The sequence below is a fragment of the Molossus molossus genome, unplaced genomic scaffold (assembly GCF_014108415.1).
Source record: "Molossus molossus isolate mMolMol1 unplaced genomic scaffold, mMolMol1.p scaffold_m16_p_9, whole genome shotgun sequence".
NCBI lineage: Eukaryota > Metazoa > Chordata > Mammalia > Chiroptera > Molossidae > Molossus > Molossus molossus.
In genome coordinates this window covers 92,894,382-92,917,673 of record NW_023425403.1, presented here as the reverse complement: position 1 = coordinate 92,917,673, position 23,292 = coordinate 92,894,382, and the positions used below count along the sequence as shown (strand labels likewise).

The 23,292-nt window shown below is 34.3% G+C and overlaps 1 protein-coding gene across 12 annotated transcripts in view; it reads right to left on the bottom strand.

Moving 5' to 3' along the window:
• Positions 1-23,292, bottom strand: part of RB1 (RB transcriptional corepressor 1) — a 191,783-nt gene that overhangs the window by 102,794 nt on the left and 65,697 nt on the right. For all 12 annotated transcript variants that reach the window (XM_036249863.1, XM_036249859.1, XM_036249860.1 and 9 more), the window contains 6 exons: positions 21,462-21,572; positions 18,671-18,813; positions 16,390-16,467; positions 13,823-13,932; positions 5,891-5,968; positions 2,707-2,794 (listed from right to left, as the gene is read on the bottom strand). In XM_036249863.1, the coding sequence (XP_036105756.1) occupies positions 2,707-2,794; positions 5,891-5,968; positions 13,823-13,932; positions 16,390-16,467; positions 18,671-18,813; positions 21,462-21,572 (608 nt within the window). The remainder of the gene's footprint in view (positions 1-2,706; positions 2,795-5,890; positions 5,969-13,822; positions 13,933-16,389; positions 16,468-18,670; positions 18,814-21,461; positions 21,573-23,292) is intronic.

Here is a 23,292-nt window from a genome sequence, read left to right as displayed (position 1 = left end):
AAAACAAAAACAAAATGAGGTATCTAGGAATAACTTTAACCAGGAATGTAAAAGACTTGTACTCTGAACTATAGGACATTGAAGAAAAATACAGAGAAAGATACAAATAAGTGGAAGCATATACCATGTTCATGGATCAGAAGAATCATTAAAATGTCCATACTGTCCAAAGCAATCTATAGATTCAATATAATTCCTATTAAAATACCAAATGGCATATTTCACAGGTCTAGAACAAATATTCCAAAACTTTATATGGAACCAAAAAAGACCCCAAATAGCTGCAGTGATCTTGAGAAAAAAGAACAAAGTTAGAGGTATCACAATACTTGCTATCAAACTACATTACAAGGCTACTGTAATCAAAACAGTCTAGTACTGGCATAAGAACAGGCATGTAGATCAATGGAATACAATAGAGAGCCCAGAAATAAACACATGCCTTTATGGTCAATTAATGTTTGACAAAGAAGGCGAGAACATACAATTGGGTAAAGACAGGCTCTTCAATAAATGATTTTGGGAAAAATGCAAAAAAATGAAACTAGACCACCAATTTACACCATATACAAGAACAAACTCAAAATGGACTAAAGACCTAAATGTAAGTCACAAAACCATAAAAATCCTAAGAAGAAAACAAAGGCAGTAGAATCTCATTTCTCATAGCAATATTTTTGCTGACATATCTCCTCAGGCAAGGGAAATAAAGAAAAAAGAAAAAATAAACAAATGGGACTACATAAAACCAAAAGGTTTCTGCACAGCAAAAGAAACCATCAATAAAATGAAAAGAGAGCCCAATATATGGGAGAACATATTGGCCGATGATATATCTGATAAGAGATTAATTTCCAAAATATATAAAGAACTTATACAACTTAAAACCAGGAAGATAAACAATCCAATTAAAAAATGGGCAAAGGACCTGAATAGACACTTCTCCAACGAGGACCTATAGATAGCCAATAGACATATGACAAACTGCTCATCGCTAATCATCAAAGAGATGCAAATTAAAACTACAGTGAGATATCACTTCACACCTGTCAGAATGGCTACCATCAATAAATCAACAAACAAGTGCTGGTGAGGATGTGGACACAAGGGATGCTGATGGGAATACAGATTGGTGCAGCCAATGTAGAAAACAGTATGGAGTTCCCCCATAATTAAAAATGGAACTACCTCGTCCAGCTGGTGTGGCTCAGTAGTTGAGTGTCAACCCATGCATCAAGAGGTCACCAGTTCGATTCCCGGTCAGGGCACATGCCCAGGTTGTGGGCTTGATCCCCAGTGGGGGGCATACAAGAGGTAGCCAATCAATGTTCTCTCTCACTGATGTTTCTATCTCTTTCTCCCTCTCCCTCTAAAAATCTATTTAAAAAAAAGAAAAGAAATTTTTTTAAAAAATGGAACTGCCTTTGGACCCAGCAATGTCACCTCTCGGAATATATACCAAGAACTCTGAAACACCAATTCAAAAGAATATATGCACCCCTATGTTCAAAGCAGCATTATTTATAATAGCCAAGATCTGGAAACAGCTCAAATACCCATCAGTAGATGAGTAAATTAAAAAACTGTGGTCTATTTACACAGTGGAATACTATGTGGGCATGAACAAGAAGGAAATCTTACCTTTTCAATTTATTTTTTATTGATTTTTAGAAAGAGAGAGAATTGGAAGAGAGAAAAAGAGGGAAAGGGAAGGGGGGAGAGAGATATCTATTTGCTGTTCCACTTATTTATGCATTCACTGGTTGCTTCTTGTATGTGCCCTGACCAGAGATCAAACCTGCAACACCTTGGCATATCCAGACAAAGCTCTAACCAATTAAGCTATCTAGCCAGGGTAAATCTTACCATTTGTGACAGCATGGACTGACCTGGAGATTATTATGCTAAGTGAAATAAGCCAGTCAGAGAAAGGCAAACACCATATCATCTCACTTATATGTGGAATTAATGAGCAAAATAAACTGACAAACAAAATAGAAACAGAGAAATAGATACATGGAATACAGTCGGCCCTCATTTATCGCAGTTAATCAGTTCCAGACTGTACCGCGATAAATGAATTTCCAGGAAGTATGATTCTCTATTTACTCTACAGTCATCCCTCCCCACTTGGGCTTTGACTTTTGTGTCTTCACTCTATCGTGGTTTTTTCAAATACTATACTCTATTCGGAAGAACTGCGATAGAGTGAAGCCGAGAAAGTCAAAGAGCGAAGTGGCGAGGGATGACTGTAGACTGACAGCTGTCAGAGGGAGGGAGAGAGGGAAGGGGAACTGGATGAAAGAAGGTGAAGGGATTAGCCAAAGAACATATATGTACAACTCACAGACACAGACAGCAGTGTGATGAAGGCCAGAGTGGAATTAGACAAAGGGGGGAGTGATGTGGGAACATTTGTAGTAATATCAATAAAAATAAATTTAAAAAATAAATTACAAGAAAGAATGTTCAGTAATGTAAATAGTAAACATAAGGAAATCTAAGAAAAATGCTGTCTCCTAGTAATATGTACTGATACTATCTAATATAGAGGAGGGTTTTAAAAAGCAAGAAGTAAGGTAATAGACAACTACATGTTTGTTGGTTGGGAAATAAGTATTTAAAAACAGTAGTCAGAATTTTAACTTCTAATTTCAAATTTTTTGCCAAGAGATTATAATAAATAATAGTTCATATATAGCTTACATTAAAATAGGATATCAGATTTTCTGATGGTTGATCACTTGCTGAATTTAAGATCATCATTAATTGTTGGATAGTATTCATAACAGTCCTAGAGAAAAAAATAGAAGTGTTAAGCAATGAAGGAAAAAAAATGAAATATATCTATCATATAAGTTAAATATATCTTCAAACTCACTGTCTCCCATTTATCTTTAAAAAGTTCTCTGCAATAAAACTTTATAAAACCCTTACTGTACTATTGTTTACAAGGAATTATATTTTATTTAAATATTAAAGGATGCCTTCATAATCAACACATTTATAAAAAACTGATATGCTTATTTACTAATAAAACTATAAATCAATAACACATTAAGTGATCAAACTAATAACATTATATTAAGGAGAAAACGTATAAACTGGAATCAGAATATTAATCTTTTAATAAAACATTATTATAATTCAATACTAAAATTTTTCAAATAGAGACAGCAAGAGATCTTCAAAAGGACAGCATGCATAATTTTAGAAGTCACCACTGTTAAAGCATAAAATTACATCAATATCTTAAGAAATCTCTTTAATTCTATAATTTTATGATTATAGGTATAATAAATATTAATGTCCCAATTTTGGAGTAGCAGTATGTTGCTACTGTAGGCACTACTTAATGATGCAAAGAACTGTAGAATGTTTATGGTTAAAAGGATCCTTAAATATTATTTAGTAAAATGCATTCAGCATCTCTAAACTTTTATCTACACTTCCTCATCTTTCAAATACATTACTTCCAGTAGTCTACCTCAACTACGATGACTAAAGCCACAAACTGCTAAATCAAAAATCTTTCTCATTTGATCTTATACTGGACTTCTTTGCCGTATACCTGACTCTCTTAAACACGTGATCTTTCCTGAAACTCTGTCTCCTCTCTTGGCTTTTTACCTTCACTCTCTAAATTCCCAATCACAGTTTTCATTTAATCTAACTTCTGTCTAGTCCTTAAATGCCAGCATTCTTTCTGGTTCAGGTGTTAGCCATACATTCCTGCCTCACTTCAGGCAACCTCATCTATTTTTAGAGTTTTAACTCTCCCTGATTATTCCCAAATCTGTAAATTCCTTATATCCTACTACTTACTCCACATCCTATCCAATAAAAGCCTCAAGAATAACATTTTAAATAAGAATTCATCAAATACTTTCAAACTTGTTCCTGCTCCTTCGTTCCCACTGCCTATCTCTTGGTTCAATATCTTTCAACTGAATTACTGCAATACAGCAATCCAGAGATTTTGACTCACTATGTCTAGACATAATCCACGTTGAAAAAACTCCTCAGGTTATTCTAATTTGACCCCTGATTAAGAACCAATGGGACAGATTAACAGGTCTCAGTATTTCTCACCATGTTTGCCTCCAGCCCCTGACAAACTAATACTACATAAACTTTCAAAAATCAAGTCTGATTTTATACTTACCCCTGCTTAACACCCATTTATAGCAACAGGGTACATAGTGTACAAGCTAATATCAAAACTTGTGAGTATGGCATATAAGGCCCTTCATAATCTAGTTCCCACCCTCTTCTCTTACCATGTCATTTTCCGATTTTGTAGTCAATCAATACAGAGCTGCTAATAGTTCCCCAGACACATCTTGTTGTTTCTTCCTTCCATCCCTTTGCATATGTTGTTCCCACCCACTAAAATGCCAGTATCCTGTGACATAGATCCTTACATATTCATATTCAATTTAAACATAATTTCATAAAGTCCATTCTGTGCTATCTCATTAACTTAAGTCTAGTACTATATTTATACAAAAATATATCTTTATATGTCTATATAGTCATTTGAAAAATATTACTGATTGCCTTCTATGTACCAAGTATTAGCCTCGGTCCTAATTGTTACATGCTGAAAAAAAAAGTCATGGTTCATGTGGTATACAACTTAAAGGTTATTATATGGGTATTACCAAAAATAAGCAAACACACAAATGGCTTTATAATTAAAAATTGTGATATATACTATGAAGGGATTTAAAAAGATGTTATGAGAAGGAATAAAATAAAATACTTAGAGAAATAAATCTTTTTAAAAAGTACTATTTGTGCTGAACCTGAAAGAACAGTCGCAGTTGGTAATTCATGGAAAGAAAAGAAAGAATTTTAAGAAGAGGGAAAAGCAAGTGTGAAGGTCCTCAAGTACAAAAGAAGAGGAGAGTTCAGGTAACTGGATAATACATAATAAACAGGAAAACAAGATGAGATTAGAAAGGCAACACAAGCTAGATCATATAAGGTCTTGTAGGCATTGTTAAGAAATTTGCATTGTATTTCTATTGCAGAAGGAAAAAATCAGAAGATTTAATGGCAGAGTGAACATGATCTGAATTACATTTCTAGAATTCTATTCTGGGAGCTCTCTGAAGAACAGATTTGGTGGTGGATAAAAAGGAATGGTGATGAGAGTAAAAGCAGTGAAATTAGATAGTAGGCTACTGCAAAAAAAGCTAAAAAAAAAGACAAAGATATCTTGGACAACGGTGGTAAGAGCAGAAATGGAGAGAAGAGTAGATAGACTCAAAAAATACTTTAGAGATAAATTCAACAATACTTGAAACAAATTAGATGTGGGAAGTGAGGATAAGGTCATAAAAAATAGATCTAATTCTTCTAGGTTGTATGCAAACCAAATGGTGATACATTTTTTTTACTTTTTTTGTTGTTAATCCTCACCTGAGGATATTTTTCTATTGATTTTTAGACAGAATGGAAGGGGGGTGATGAGAGCGGACACATCAATTGGTTGCAACCCTCATGATTCTGACAGGAGCTGGGGATTGAACCTGAAATCTAGGTACATGCCCTTGACTAGGAATTGAACCCACAACCCTTCAGTCTGCAGGCCAATGCTCTAACCACTGAGCCAAACCAGTCAGGGCCATTTTTTTACTTTTCTATTTATTGAGATGGAATACATTTCCATTCTAGGTTATATTCCTTAATGATAGACAGAACTAGGTCTAATATTCATATCCTCAGCAACTAGCAAAATACCTGGAAGGCAAAGAGTATTCAATATACTGTTATTTGTGGCATGTATATATAAATATATAATGAAATAAATAAACAAACCCGAAGCTCTATGAAGCACTGGATAAACAATTATAATGAAAATGAAAAGTAAGAAAATTCATACCTAACTGGCGTCTGAGGAAGAATCACATTCAACTCTTCATCAGGGTTACTTTTTTGTGGTGTTCTCTGCATTTCAAAACTAAATAGTGAAAAGCAAAGTTATTCTTACTAAAACTTTACATTTCATGCATTATGAGTAAAAAAAAAAAGCAGTATAATACATTCTGTTGTCTCATAGCATCATATAAAATGACAAGTCTATAATAGCTGTATAAATAATTAAAATTATGCCTTTTTCATTACTGTGGGGCTTTTTTTTATTCCTTACCTGAGGACATTTCTTTTAATTGAGTTTAGAGAGAGTGAGAGAAACATTAATGTGAGAGAGAAACATCAACCCACTGTCTCCTGTATGTGCCCTGACAGGAAATCGAACCCACAACCTCCTTTTGGTATATGGGAAGGCACTCCAACCAACCGAGCCACCTGGCCACAGCTTTCACTATTGTTTTTAAGTTGGGTTTCTTTCCACTAGGTTTATGACAAGTACACATTCAATCATTAAGAATTTTTTTGAAAGTGAAAGTTACATGTCTTTTCTACAGTTAGATGTTCAATGGTATTATAAATCAAATTGTTCAGTATAAAAAAAAAATCAAATCTCAAGTTTTTCAATCATTATGCCTTCTAAAATCTTTAGTTTCACTTAAATAAAATTAAAAATATTTTACCTGGGTTTAATTTCCAAATTACATATTTCTTCATACATATTAAAATAGTTCATGCTGAAGCCATATTAACCATACTCATGGTCATTCAAAATTTTTTGTAATTACTCTCGACCATTTTTACTTCAGGATTTTACACGACAATTCAAGAGAATACACTTTTGTATTAACTTTTTAAAAAATGAACCAAGCCCTGGCCAGTTTGGCTCAGCAGTTAGAGCGTCGGTCTGCAGTCCGGAGAGACCCGGGTTCGGTTCCCGCTAAGGGCACGTACTTCGGTTGCAGTTTGTCCCCGGCCCTGGTTGGTTGTGCGGGTGGCAGCCACTCGATGTGTCCCTTCACATCGATGTTTCTCTCTCTCTCTCCCTTCCTCTCTCTCCCTCCCACTCTATCTGTACAAAAAATGGAAAAAATATCCTCGGGTGAGGATAAAAATAAAATAAAATAAGAAATAAAAAATGAACCAAGAAAGTAATAACAGGTGAAAGGCTAATAAAAGACAGAGATCACTAACAACTTGAGTAAACGAATTATAGTTGACCCTTGAATAACGTGAGTTGTTCCCTTATACCTTGAATCCACGCAGTTCAAACCTGTGTTGTTTAACCACCTATATTATCTTCAACCCACAGCCTGGAATCTACACATACAGAGGGCCAACTTAAGATATACATGGATTTTGACTGCAGAGGCCATTGGCGCTCCTAACCCTGAATTGTTCAAGGGACAACAGTACTTCAACAATTTTCTTTTGGTGTTCATTTTAAAAATTATACTAATCTACATGATAATAAAATAGTTGATATACAGGACAAATCACATTAAATTTCTATCTCAGAGACCAAAAAAAAGGTGTTACATAGTGATAAAGGGGTCAATCCAACAAGAGGATATACCATTCATAATATTTGTAAATATTATGTAACCAACATAGGAACACCTAAACATATAAAGCAAATATTAACAGACCTGAAAGGAGAAATAGACAGCAATACAATAACAAAAAAGTTCCCTATCATTACCCCACTAATACCCAATTTACATCAATAGATAGATCATCCAGACAGAATCTCAATAAGGGAAACACTGTCCTTAACTGACACATTTGATCAGAAGAAGTTAACAAATATTTCAACAACATTCCATCCAAAGCAACAGCATACACATTCTTCTCAGGTGCACATTATACATTTTCTAAGATAGATAACATTAGGCCATAAAACACGTCTTAATAAATTTAATAGATTAAAATCACACCAAGCATCTTTTCTGACCACAGTGGTATAAAAATCAATTACATGAAGAAACTGAAGAGCTAAAAAATATGTGGAAATTAAACAACATGCTACTGAACAACCAGTGGGTCAAAGAAAAATCAAAAGATATAAATACCTTGAGAAAAACAAAAATAAAAATGTAAAATACCAAAGATTACGGAATGCAACAAAAGCAGTTCAAAGATGAAAATTCATACCTCAAGAAACTAGAAAAGAAAAAAGAACAAACAAAGCCCAAAGATAGTAAAAGGAACAAAATAACAAAGATCAGAGCAAAAATAAATAAAAGAGATTAAAAAGACAGTAGACAATATTGATTAAATTAAGAGCTAGTTCTTTAACCCTTACCCAAAGATATGTTTTCATTGATTTAAGAAAGAGAGAGAGAGAAAGAGAGAGACATCAATGTGAGAGAAAAACATCAATTGGTTGCCCCCTTCCCCATACACTCCCTGACAGGGGAATCAAACCCACAACCTAGGTATGTGCCCTGACTGGGAATCGAAACCGCCAATTTTTGGTGCACAGAATGATGCTCCAACCAACTGAGCCAGGACAAGAGCTGGTTCTTTCTTTTTTTTTTTAATCCTCATCCGAGGACATTTTTTCCATGTTTTGTACAGACAGAGTGGGGGGAGAGAGAGGAAGAGAGAGAGAGGGAAACATCGACGTGAAGGGACACATCGAGTGGCTGCCACCCGCACGACCAACCAGGGCCGGGGACAAACTGCAACCGAGGTACGTGCCCTTAGCGGGAACCGAACCCGGGTCTCTCTGGACCGCAGGCCGACGCTCTAACCGCTGAGCCAAACCGGCCAGGGCAAGAGCTGGTTCTTTAAAAAGATACACAAAATTAACAAATCTTTAGCTAGACTCAACAACAACAACAAAACAAAACAAGAAAGAACACACAAATACATAAAGTAGTTATTAACCATACTTATGGTCATTCAAAAATATCTGTAATTACTCGCAACCATTCCTCATCTCAGAAGTGAAAGAGATGTGACAGCTGATACCACAAAAGTAGCAATAAGTCATAGGACTAAGACTAATATAAACAATTATACACTAAAACTGGACAACTTAGAAGAAATGGATAAATTCCTAGAAACATAAAACCTTCTAAGATTTATACATGAAGAAACAGAAAATCTGAATACTAGATCTATTACTAGTAGGGAGAGTAAATCAGTAATTTAAAATGTCCCAACAGCCCTGGCCAAATTGGCTCAGCGGTGGGAGCGTCAGCCTGTGGTCCAGAGAGATCTGGGTTCAGTTCCCGCTAAGGGCATGTACCTCAGTTGCAGTTTGTCCCAGCCCTGGTTGGGTCATGCGGGTGGCAACCACTCAATGTGTCCCCTTCACGTTGATGTTTCTCTCTCTCTCTCTCTCCCTCCCACTCTATCTCAACAAAAAACAAAAAAAAATGTCCTCAGGTGAGGATAAAAAAAAAAAAGTCCCAACGAACAAAGTCCAGGAGTAGACAACTTCACTGGTAAGTTCTACCAAACATTTTTAAAATATCAATACCAGTCCTTCCAAACTCTTCCAAAAAAATATAGAAAAGGCATGAACTCTTCATAATCTATGAGAGCAGCTTTACCCTGATACTAAGACCAGAAAAAGGTGCCACAAAGAAAGAAAATTATAGGCAATATCCCTGATGAACACATATGCAAAAATCCTCAACAGAATATTGCCAAACCAAATTCAACAATACATTAAAAGAATCATATGCTATGATAAAGTGGGATTTATTCCAGGGATGTAACAATGCTTCAACATCTACAAATCAGTCAATATGAAACACTATATTCACAAAATAAAAGATAAAAATCATATGATCATTTCAACAGATGCAGAAAAAGCATTTGAAAAAGGTCAACATCCATTTATGATAACTCTCAACACAGCAGACATAGAAGAAATGTACCTCAAGATAATAAAGGTCATACAGCCCTGGCAGGTTTGGCTCAGCAGTTAGAGCATTATCCTGTGAACCAAAGAGTCACAGGTTCGATTCCAGTCAAGGGCACGTGCCTCGGTTGCACTTAGATCCCTGGCCCTGGTCCGAGTTATGCGTGAGGTAACCAATCCATCTCTCTCTCTCTCTCTCTCTCTCTTCTTCCCTCCCTCCCTTCCTCCCTCCCTCCTTCCCACTCTATCTGAAGATAAATGAAAAAATATCCTCAGGTGAGGATTATTTTTTTAATTAAAAAATAAAGGTCATAAATGCAAGACCACAGCTAACATCCTACTCAATGATGAAAAGCTGAAAGCTTTTCCTAAGATCAAAACAAGATAAGATGACCACTCTCGCCACTTTTATTCAACACAGTATTTAAAGTCCTAGCCAGAGCAATTAGGCAATAAAAAGAAATAAAAGGCATCCCAATTGGAGAAGAAAAAGAAAAACTGTCACTTTTTGAAGGTGAAATGATATTATATATAGAAAAACCTAAAAATTCCATCAAAAACCTGTTAGAACAAACAAAATTCAGTCAAGGTGCCAGATACAATATCAATATACAAAAGTCATTTGTGTTTCTATACACTAATAACAAACTATGATAAAGAGAAATTAAGATAATGATGCCATTTATAATTGCATTAAAAAGAATAAAATACCTAGGAATAAATTTAACCAAGGTGGTGAAAGTACTGTACACTGAAAAGTATAAGACACTGATTTAAAAAATTGAGGAAGACACAAATAAATGGAAAAATATTCAATGCTCACTGACTAAAATAATTAATATTGTTAAAATGTCCATACTACCCAAAGCAATCTACAGATCTGATGCAATCTCTATAAAAATTCCAATGGCATTTTTCATAAAAACAGAACAAACAAACCTAAAATTTGTATGAACCCACAAAAGAACCCAAACAAAGCAATCTTGGAACAAAAGAACAAAGCTGGAGCCATCACAATTCCTGATTTCAAACTATATTGAAAAGCTAGAGTAATCAAAATATTACAGGTTTGGCAGAAAAATAGACACACAGATCAATGAAATAGAATAGAGACTCCAGAAATAAAGCCACACGTATATCGTCAATTAATTTATGACAAGAAGCCAAGAATTTAGAATAGGGAAAAGACTGACTCTTCAATAAGTGGTGCTGACAGAACTGACAGCCATATACAAACAAGTAAAACTTGACAACGATCTTACATCATCCTCAAAAATTAACTCAAAATGGATTAAAAAGTTAAGTGTACAAACTGAAACCATAAACTCCTTGAAAAAACCAGAGGTGGTTATAAAAGCTCTTTGACATCAGTACTGAAGATATTTTTAATCTGACAACAAAACCAAAGGCAACAAATGCAAAAGTAAACAAGTAGGTGTACATTGAACTAAAAAGCTTCTGCACAGCATAGGAAACCATCAACAAAATGAAAAAAGGCAACCTACTCAATAAGAGAAAATGTTTGCAAATCATATCTCATAAAGGGTTAGTATTCAAAATATATAAAGAACTCAATTTCAAAAACACAATCAAGCCCTGGCTGGTTTGGCTCAGCATCGGCCTCCAGTCCAAAGAGACCCAGGTTCGGTTCCCCCTAAGGGCACATACCTCAGTTGCAGTTTGTCCCCGGTCCTAGTTGGTCGTGCAGGTGGCAGCCACTTAATGTGTCCCTTTCACATCGATGTTTCTCTCTCTCTCTGTTCCTTTCCCTCCCTCCCACTCTACCTGAACAAAAAATGGAAAAAATGTCCTCAGATGAGGATAAAAAAAACAAAACACAATCAAATTAAAAAAATGATATCTTTGCCCTGGCCGGTTTGGCTAAGCGGTTAGAGCGTCGGCCTGCGGTCCTGAGAGACCCGGGGTTCGGTTCCCGCTAAGGGCGCGTACCTCGGTTGCAGTTTGTCCCCGGCCCTGGTCGGTTGTGCGGGTGGCAGCCACTCGATGTGTTCCTTTCACATGGATGTTTCTCTCTCTCTCTCTCTCTGTTCCTCTCTCTCCCTCCCACTCTACCTGAACAAAAAATGGAAAAATGTCCTCGGGTGAGGATAAAAAAAAAAAAAAATGATATCTTTTTCCAAAGACATACAGATGGCCAACAGATACATGAAGTATAAATCAACACCACAATGAGATATCACCTCACACCAGTTAGAATGGTTATAATCAAAAAGGCAAGAAATAATCAGTGTTTGCAAGGATGTGAAGAAAAGGAAACAACACTTGTACACTGTTTGTTGGTGGGAATATAAATTGGTGTAGCCACTATGAACAACAATATGGAAATTCCTCAAACAATTAAAAAACTACCACATGATCCAGCAATTCCACTGTCTGGTATTTATTCAAAAACAAAAACAGCCCTGGCCAATTTGGCTCAGTGGTTAGAGCATTGGCCCACGGACCAAAGGGTCATGGTTTGATTCCCAGTCAAGGGCATATACCTGGGTTACAGGTTCAATCCCAGCCCCAGTCAAGGTCATGCAGGAGGCAACCAATGGATGTGTCTAACACTGATGTTTCTCTCTCTCTCTCCCTCCCTCCCTCCCCCCAACGATCCCTTCTACCATTCCACTCTATCTAAAAATCAATGGAAAAATATCCTCAGGTGAGAATTAAGAAAAGACGAAAAACACTAACTTGAATTGATACCTGCACCCCATGTTCATTGCAGCATTATTTACAATAGTTAAGATACAGAAACATGCCCTGGCCGGTTTGGCGCAGCGGTTGGAGCGTCGGCCTGCGGTACTGAGAGACCCGGGTTCAGTTCCCACTAAGGGCACGTACCTCAGTTGCAGTTTGTCCCCGGCCCTGGTTGGTCGTGCGGGTGGCAGCCACTCGATGTGTCCCTTCACATCGATGTTTCTCTCTCTCTCTCTTCCTCTCTCTCCCTCCCGCTCTATCTGAACAAAAAATGGGAAAATGTCCTCGGGTGAGGATAAAAAAAAAAAAAAAAGATACAGAAACATAAGTGTCCATTGATGGATGAAATAAATTATGATATTATATACAGAAAAACCTAAAGACTCCAACAAAAAATCTCTCAGAACTAATAAATAAAATTCAGTCAAGCTGCTATATATACATAACAATGGAGTATTATTTAGCCATGTAAGGAATGAAATTCTGCCATTGCAACCTTGAAAGCATTATGCTAACTGAAATGTCAGAAAGAGAAAGGCAAATATGGTATGATTTTTCTTATATGTAGTATCTAAAAAAAGCAAAACACCACCACCCCAATTCGAAGATAGAAAACAGATTGGTAGTCAACAGAGGGAATGAAGGGGAGTGGGTGAACTTTTTTTAGTATAAAAAAACAAAAAGAATCATATATTCAGTTGACTGTTCAACATTCACTTTCCACCTTCCTAACTTAGGTTTGGTTACTTTATTATGTATACAAATTTATCCTACTCTAGTTCTATTAAAAAATATTCAACTTGTAAGTTGAACTGGGAATCAAGTAGCCAGCATTTTCCTATCATTTTACTATTTACAAAGAACTTTCATCAATATACATGAATATATAGTACAAAGTATACATGTGACTCTATAGTAAATGCTTGTATTTTACAGATGAGGAAACTAAGACTTAGTGAGATAAAGTGAAAATTCAACTACGTTCCAAAAAGCCTGAAGGAAATACTGAAAGATTTATATATTCTTTGCTTTGACTTGGTTAGAGAGAAATTACATTAAAAAGATATTAAAAATCAACACAAATCTGTGTATACTTGGAGGCAAACTAATGTTCACATAGACAATACAGAGAATATTTTTTCACTTGTTTTCATAAAAATAGGTTTACAATCTATGAAAAGGCACTGTATCATAAAAATCTGCATTTGTTAATAAATTATGTGCTTAGAATACTGTTTATCTTATTAGGTTTACATAAAGACATCTGAAGTAATTATCATAAATAACAACCTATTTAACATACCTCTATCAAAACTAACCTATGGCAAAAGCATATCAACAAAAATATACCATGTACAATACCTGTCTATAGGATCAGCCTGTAGAGTTTTATCATGATCCAGAAATAACCTTGCATCTAGATCTTTGTTTTTAAGGTAAATTTCTTCATATTGTTTAGAAAGATTTTCCACCTCAAAAGAAAAAAAATACTGATTATCCTTTCATGTCATTACATTTCTCAGTACATAGAAGTATGACTTAAAGAACTGATGTACAGTATACACTAAATTTTACAACACAGTGGGTTCACATGCATTATAAATAAGACATATGTGCAAGTGAAGTAAAGAAAATTGCAAATTTTCAATTCTAATTTTAAACCTATTTTATGCATGCACCCCATTCATTAGTATTTCATGTAGACAAGATCCACCAATGCCACAAATCAGTATTGAGATGGAACTTAAGATAAAATTAGGGATTATAATAGCCACTTAAAATGCCAAGATCCTCCAAACATCCCATACATTTTTCACTTTTAATCTACTATACTTATCAATATAAAGTATTTTTAAACATTGTAACAAAGCCTCTTGATTATATATTCTGCCCATTTTTCTAACTTTTTTCACCTACTCCCACTTCCTTCAGCAAGAGTTTTAGTTCAATTAATTAGTCCAATCAACACATTTGCATGATTTATTCCCAATTTTAAGATACTTTTTCAATTGCTAGAATTTGCAATTCTTTTTAAATTTTTTTTTCCTTTATTGATTTTAGAGAGAGAGAAAGGGAGAGGGAGAGAGAGAGAGAGAGAAACACTGATGAGAAAGAATACTGACTGACTGCCTCCTGCATGCTCCCCACTGGGGATTTGGCCCACAACCTGAGCATGTGTCCTGACCAAGATCGAACTGGTAACCTCCTGGTGCAGGTGTCAATGCTCAACCACTGAGCCACACAGGCCAGACTGCTATTCTTTGATCAGTTCTGTTTCATAATTTTGAATCATAATTTAAAAACCAATGTGCAATAAAAAACTATTTGGCATGCTTTCTGCTGTGACTTTTAAAGCAAAAGTGTTTCCAACTTGAGGGTACTAAAATTGCATTCTAAAAGGAGTGGGAGAAGAAATTCAGTTAAATGTAAATTTTTGTCTGCAGGAAAATTTTAAGTAGAACGGTCATTCATGTTTAAGTGTAATCATTGTTGCTGCCCTAGCTTAGTGAAGCACTAATTATTAATCATCATTGATTGACAGCTACAAGTACTATATGTAAAATATTGGTGAAAATATTACGTTTATGTTAAGATTTCTATTAAAATTGTAATCCTTCATAGGCAAAGAAAAATTACAAGTGTCTAACATTCTTTAGAGTTGTGAACAGCATATTTATTTATAACAAGACTCAGTAACACAACATTTGGCCCCTTTTTGCCTCTCTAGTATCATATCTCACCACTCTTCTGCCCTGTAACCCAATCTTAACTAGCTGGAGTTCACCAAACAGACCAAACTATCATAAATAACTGTGCCTTTGAAGCTATAATTTCCAACTCTTGGAAATGACATTTTTTATAAAGCTTAGAAATGACATCACTCAATTTTTTGCAAAACCTATCTGTCCCACTTTGAATTAGGCTGCCCTCCTCCAAAATATTACAACACCCTGTGCATACTTCTATCAGACTCTTACAGACTCCTGTAATGTTCTATTCTTTGTGTCTCCCACCAGCACCTTAATGACAACTATGAATTAAATCTCTGTACTGATAATATATAGCACAATGCCTGGCACATACTAAGTACTCAACCAATAGTTGCTGAATGAATAAATTAATTAATTCAAAGATTAACTACCAATTCAGGTCACAGAATCAGCAGTTTAGCTATCCAGTTTCACATCTTTTGGTCTTAGTGACTAATACTAGCTGCTTTTAAGCACTGCTTTATCACTGAGTACTTGTTCTTCATCCTTTATCGAAAGCATCCTTTGCTCCACGTATTTTACCTTACTACATAATTAGTTGTTCTTTTCTCACTGAAGAGCAAGACATTTGAGGCAAAATGTGAAAAGAAACAGATAGATGGATGGCACACCACTAAGATAAAACATTTCTGCAATATAATCACAGTCATTTCAACCATATTTATTTTCAATTAAATTGTTTTTAAAAATGCTCAAAAGAGATGCTCTGCAACACAGTAATGCTAATAAAGTTAATGGCATTAATCATGGATCCTATGCATGACGATGTGCAGCAAAGTAAATTAGAGTCAGATGTAATTGTACATATTTAGTTATATTTAGTATATATGCTGCTCAAGAGAGCACTAGTTATATTAAAATATTTCATGGAATTTAGAAATTCAATAGCCTACACTTAAATTTTTGAAAAATTTCAGTACAAATCAATTTCTAGTTTAAATTACAAAATGCTGCTTATTTATACATTCGAGTACAAATTGAAAAGGTTTTTTTTGTTAGTATGCAAAGTTGGTTCACCACAATTCTGCTTAGATTCCTTTTCCTAAGCAAAAAACATTTAAATACAGTAAAATGATCTTAAGAACTTTAGACAACTATTTCCCACTCCCAAAAGTTCTAAAACACATTAACATTTTATTAAGTTTTCTTTCAGATTACCTCTGGAAGTCCATTTGAAGCTACAATTCCCAGAGAATTCATGAAAGGTATAAAATTTTTGAAATAAACATTTTTCACCTGAAAAAGATAAAGTTACATGACCATTAAAATTAAAAACAAAATTAATCTTCATCACTATTAACACTAGAATGAAAGTGTTAACTGACATTTTGATCAATGACTTACATTCAACCTAGTGTGACACTTATTTATAATTAATTCAATTATTTACTTTTAAAATTATGTGAGGCAGATTTCAGGTCCTAAAATGGAGGTGGCGTTGGAAGTTTTTAATGAAATGGGATTTATAAGAAGAAAACCCAGCGAAACCAATTTTAATATTCCACATTTAACAAGTGATGAAAAGATGGGTGGTTCAAAAAAATTAAGCAACCTGACCAAAGTTACAAGCTAGGAAGCAGCAGAGCTGGAATTTAAACTCAATCTGCCTAACAGTAAAGCCAAGGCTCTTTTTATTTTATTTTTTTATTATTATTTATTTTACTTCTCTGCATTGTCTGTGATTTCTCCCCAAAGCATATTTTAGGCAACTTCACACACATCATCTAATACCTATATAGAAAATATCAAGTCAATTATTTTAGCATAAATTTGGGGAAATGACCTGCTTTTGTAACAAAATAATTTCACACACAAAAACAATACCCAATAACTGAATTCAAAACCAAAATAAAATGTTTTGTGGAATTATACAAATTAATACAAAAGCATCTTGCACTTAACATGGAAAATAAAAACTGTACTCAGAAAACCAGGAGTTATATTCCTAGCTATTCTACATTTGCAGTGTGTTGTGGAATTTTTAATAACTTAATTTCCTTCATTTAACTTCCTTTTACAACTTGGGAGTCTACAGTTACTAAGGTAGAAATAATTTAATATCATTTTCTATCTTATATTTCACAAATAAGTTGTAAGAATTAAGCTTCTGTTACACTTACTAGTTTTGTTTTCTAATTAATTCCCACATAACTAGAATATTTATAAAGTGGGTAGTTCACTAACCAGTAATTATGTAACCATAAATATAACTAACCAATAAATGCTGTGTAAATAATCGAGTGTAATTAATTAATGTCAATTACCACCAAAGATTTTAATCACCTATACTCTTAAAAGCATTACTATAATGATTCTAAATTATAACAAAGAATTTTAGAAAGTTAAAAATAATTTATTCCTGATTTTTAAAATAAAATTTTACAAGTAGTTTTGAAATTCAAAGAATTAACAACCAGGAATTAGAAAACTGACTGAGCAGTAGACTGGAGTAAAAAAAATATATATATATATATATATATATATATATATATTTCAACTACATTTGTCAGCTTATTAGCAAAGACAATCTGTGATTCTAGAAAAGTAAATATATATATTATATATGTGCACATATTATATATATATAAAAAGTTGATACATCTATAGCTGTATGTCTAAATCTATATATTTGTTAAAATTAACAAAAGCCACAGTGCTAAAACCCAGTATCTTGATAAGTCATTCCAACACTTTTTAAATTATATATTTGAGACTATACCCCCATTTCTTCCCGTAGTTCACAGAGAAATTTCAAAGATGCAACATTTCATACAGCTATCTGGTGGTCGTGAATTGTGGATCATATAACAATCTATGAGAGGAACAGCATGGTATAGTGATAGGAGTACTGGTAGCAGATGTCCCAAAGTCTAGACTGTTAGTAACTAGCTATCAGTCTCTAAAAGTTTGTTTACTCATTACTAAAAGGAGGCAGAGTATATTATTTGTAAGAGTCCTTCCAAATCCAACATTCCAGATTCTATGAACAAGATTAGCAATTCCTGGGGTTAAGCTCAGGTGTATTTTCTACCAGCCATTAACATCTGATGTAATATTTAGAAAGATAGTGATTATAGAAGACTGAACAGAAATTTAATGCTGGTATCACTTATCACTAAACCAAAAACACTAGGGCTTTATTAGCAGGGTATTTTAAAACATTAGGGGTATCAATAATCACAGAGGAATCAAAGAACAAATACATTTGGAAACTACTGTCTTAATGATTTACATCCCGGTGATTCCGCAGTGAGGGAGCTATTCTTTAAAATTAAAGCAGTTGAGTATGAAAATTAAATTTTTTCTAAACATTCTGCTATTGCAAAAGGATTGGCACTAATTACAAAAAGCAAGCTCATTACAAAAGTATATACTGTTAGAAAGAACTTATATCTAACTCTACTTCAACTATTTTAAAGAAATCATGAAGTTAAATTACCTCATCTATATTACATTCATGTTCTTTACAGAGAACTTCAATAATTCTTGTATCATTTTCTAGTTGTTTTGCTATCCGTGCACTCCTGTTCTGACCTCGCCTTGGTGTTCGAGGTGAACCATTAATAGGTATTACAGCTGTTTCTGCAAAAATGGTAAATTAGATAAGAACAATTGCAATTTCCACCTTATAAAATAATGAAATATTTTAATTATAACTAGGAAGGTCAGAAATAAGCTGGTAACATTATGCTACTTTTAATATTAGGCTTCTTTTAAAGGCTAAGAGAGATCTATTTATTGCATAGCTATTATAAGTTATATACTAATAATAGTTTTTGTCATCCCCCTGTTCTCTTCTGTCCCCAACTAATCAAAAAAAACAAACAAACAAAAAAAAACTAAAATACTGAAAGCCAAATATGAACAAGGCAAGGGAAACAGCCGACTTATAAAATAATTCTAAATTACTCAGTCTGCAAGGGGAAAAAATGTTTATCTTTTAAAGTGTCTTATAAATAATAAGCAAGTATTTATGGATTCAATTTCAAGATAGAGTACAAAAATAAATTTAAAAATTTTAGCAAATACCACAGTAAATTGTGATGCTTTTGAAAGGTAAGTATATAAATATATAATGTGATAATAAACTGTGATTTTAAAAAACAACAACCTGGATTGTTGTGAAAAATTCAAACTGAGTGTGGATTCAGCTATTAATTAAATTACAGATGACTGTATAAAAGTATTAACTACCTCTAGGTCCAACCAACAATTTACAAGAAATTGAGAGGTTAGAGGAACACGTTAAACTATACCACAACAGGATGCAATCAGTAAAAAATTAAATCATGAGAAACTCAACAAGACAAACCACCTGATTATTTAATAAACAAATTGCATGAAAAAAAGAGAGAGAGAGATGAAGGAGGAACTGTTTTAATAGTCTTAAAAGCATACAAACCAATCACAAAGTATAGGTCTCATTTAGATTCTCATTTAGTCAACCTGTAAAAAAATTTTTTTTAATCCTCACCCGAGGATATTTTTCCATTTATCTTCAGATAGAATGGGAGGAAGAGAGGAAGAGAGAGAGAGAAACATCAACGTGAGAGAGACACAATGACTAGTTGCCTCCTGCACAATCCTGACCAGGGCCAGGGACTGAACCACAATCAAGGGACGTGCCCTTGACCAGAATCGAACCCGAGACTCTTTGGTCCTCGGGCCAATGCTCTAACCGCTGAGGCAAACCAGCAAGGGCAACCTGTAAAAATTTTTAAATTACTTTTATAAGACAAGTGAAAATGTGAATACTTACTAAACATTTGGTGGTATTAAGGAATCACCATTGATTGATTTTTAGGTGTGATATAATGGTACTGTCATTATGGTTTTCAAAAAGACATTATCTTTTAGAGATACATACTAAATTTTATAAAGATGAAATTGTATGCAAAAATGTTTCAAAATAATATAATTAGTAGAACTGGACAGTAGATGGGGCTACAAGTTGACCATAAGTTGTATGTTGAAGGTAGGTAATAAATACACGACGGCTTATTATACTACTATTTTTGTATTCATTTGATATTCACCGTAATAAAAAAAATAATCAAAAGTATATCATATTCAATCAATTCAACACCTCATCCTGGCTTCTCTGCAACACAGCACTTAACAGAATTAAATGTACATTGAAAATACCCAAAAGAACAAAGCCTGTCAACCTAAAGTAACACCCTACATAAACTTATTAACTCTATAACATTGAAAATATTGAAGAAAAGGCACATAAAAAAATTTTTTAATTAAGAAAATTTTATAATATTCTTATTGTTTGCTATTTTTTCCCTCCCTCTGTTTTGCATGTGGTTTCTGCTAAATACTGCCTTTTCTGTCAAACTATGTTCAACAAATTTTCAAAATTTCTGTTCTAGACTTGATTTTTCCATGAAGTTATTGTACACAAAGATTAATAAAGGCTTCAGCTTTTCAGTCCCTTCAGTGACACTTTGAGACTTCCATGTTTTGATCTGTCCTACATTATTTTTAGTATTATTAATACTTTGATCATTTTGGGAGCCAAGGAATCAGTTCAGCCTTAATTTTACATTTTTCTGTAGTATAATAATTAATTTTTAAATCCTACACATCATGCCACCAGGGGAAGCAATTCCATTCTAAGACTATATACTCATCTTTGCTTAATGATATCTAATTATTTTAGCAACAGTTATTTTTATTTAAATACATTTCCCAACTCATTACCCACTGAAATAGATTAGTACAGTCTACATGCAAAACAAATTAGTCACACAGTCATTGCAGCACCCAATAATAAAAATTAAATCTCTTTCTGCACAATGGACCCTCTTTCCCATACAGTTTCAATCATATCTGTGCTTTGCCTCTTGATTTTCTCTTTACTGGGAATGCCCTCCCCACAACATATCTCCACACTCAAATCCTAACTACTCTTTCAGTCCATTTATGTCACCTCTTTTATATGGCTTTCCTTGCTCTTCCCCAGCTGGGAAAACTTTCTCATCTTCCATAGTATTTGTTTTGTTGTATTTTGGCTCAGACTACTTTCTACCATACACTCTAATTACTTGCTTACCTGTCTTATCCCTCCTTCTATAACTTATACTACGTGAAGACAGAGTCCATGTCTGATTTATTTATTATCATACCCTAGACCATAAAACCACTTTTTGGACGTATCAGACATTAATAAATAACTGTTGAATGATGATGCAGGAGGAGCACAAAATATTTAAAATACTTACTATATGGTTCTTTGAGCAATGAAGGAGGTGAAAGTTTGATAAAATAGTCCAGGACACAAAGCATTAACTGAAATGAGATCACCAGGTCATCTTCCATTTGTAATACTTCCCCTGAATATAAAAGAGATTGACATTTTAAAGTAAAGTTAAAGACTGAGATTTTTTAAATTATTATTATTGATTTTAGAGAAAGAGGAAGCAAGAGAGAGAAACATCAATGTGAAAGAGATACATCAATCAGTTGCCTCCTGCCCCAACCAGGGATCAAGCCCATAACCTAGGTATGTGCCCTGACCAAGAATCAAACCCACAACTTTCCAGTACATGAGACTACATTCCAAAGAACTGAGCCACACTGGCCAGGGTGAGACTGAGATCTTTAAATCAGGGAAAATTGCCACTATGAATGTATCCATTCACTCATTTATTCAACAATCACTAGGGGCATGTTACAGATTCTTTTATAAAAACACAATCATACTTGATACACATAAAAAAAATATATAAAGTTATGAAATTATAAAGTAAAAGTTTACAATGAGAATTTAAAATTTAGATATCATTATTATAATTCAGTCCCTATGTCTAAATTATTATTATTATTTTTTTTTTGCTTTTTTAAAATTTACTTCCAGTTCTGGTAAGAGAATTTATTACTTCTGAAAATAATTTTGAAGTATGATATATGCTAATCTTTAATTCTACTTGTTTATGAATCCTCATATATTTTCAATTTTAAACCCCATCCAAAACAGTGTAATAACCAAAGCCATTAAGAAATAAGAAAATCAGAGCCCTGTCCAGTTTGGCTCAGCGGTTAGAGCATCGGCCTGCAGTCCAGAGAGACCCAGGTTCGGTTCCCGCTAAGGGCACGTACTTCAGTTGCAGTTTGTCCCTGGCCCTGGTTGGTCCTGCGGGTGGCAGCCACTTGATGCGTCCCTTTCACGTTGATGTTTCTCTCTCTCTCTCTCTCTCTCTTCCTCCCTCCCTCCCTCTCCTCCCTCCCTCCCTCTCTCTCCCTCCCTCCCTCTCTCTCCCTCCCACTCTGTCTGAACAAAAAATGGTAAAATGTCCTCAGGTGAGGATTAAAATAAAAGAAGAAGAAATAACAAAATCAGTATATAATTGTAAAGTCACCTATAAATTAATTATTTAGCATGAAATCCTGAAAATTAATACAATAACTATATAACTAAGGAGCTGTGAAGAAATAAATACATATAATAAATACCCGAGGAAAAAACAGTACATCTACATAAACTACACAAATCATAATCAAATACAGCCATATCATATTTGCTTATGGCTCTATGTTGTACTTTATTTTTAAAGGAGAAGTTTGACTCACTTTCTATCTTCTTGATATGAGACTGCTAAACCACTAATAATCCCTGCTAAACCACTAATAATCCCAACAAATACTGATGGTGTAGAAAGTGTTAGGAAACAGGTAACCCAGCACCAGGTAGGTTTTCTAGATCCATAGGAATGGTACAAAAATATGTTTGTAATATACTTAGAAGTTATTAAGAAATACCATAGAGGTAAAGAATGATAGGAAGGACTTCCAGTTAAAAATAGTAAAACCAAATCAAAGAATCTCTCTCCTCCGGTATCTAATAAAAGAAAAGGAAAATAGTTCTGGCCGGTATGACTCAGTGGTTAGAGTGTTGGCCCACGGACCAAAGGTTCAATTCCGGTCAAGGGCACCTACCTCGGTTGTGGTTCAGTCCCCGGTCAGGGTTGTGCATGAGGCAACCATTTAATATGTCTCTGTCTTTGATTTCTCTCTCTCCCTCGCTCACTCTATCTCTCTCTCTCTCTCTCTTTC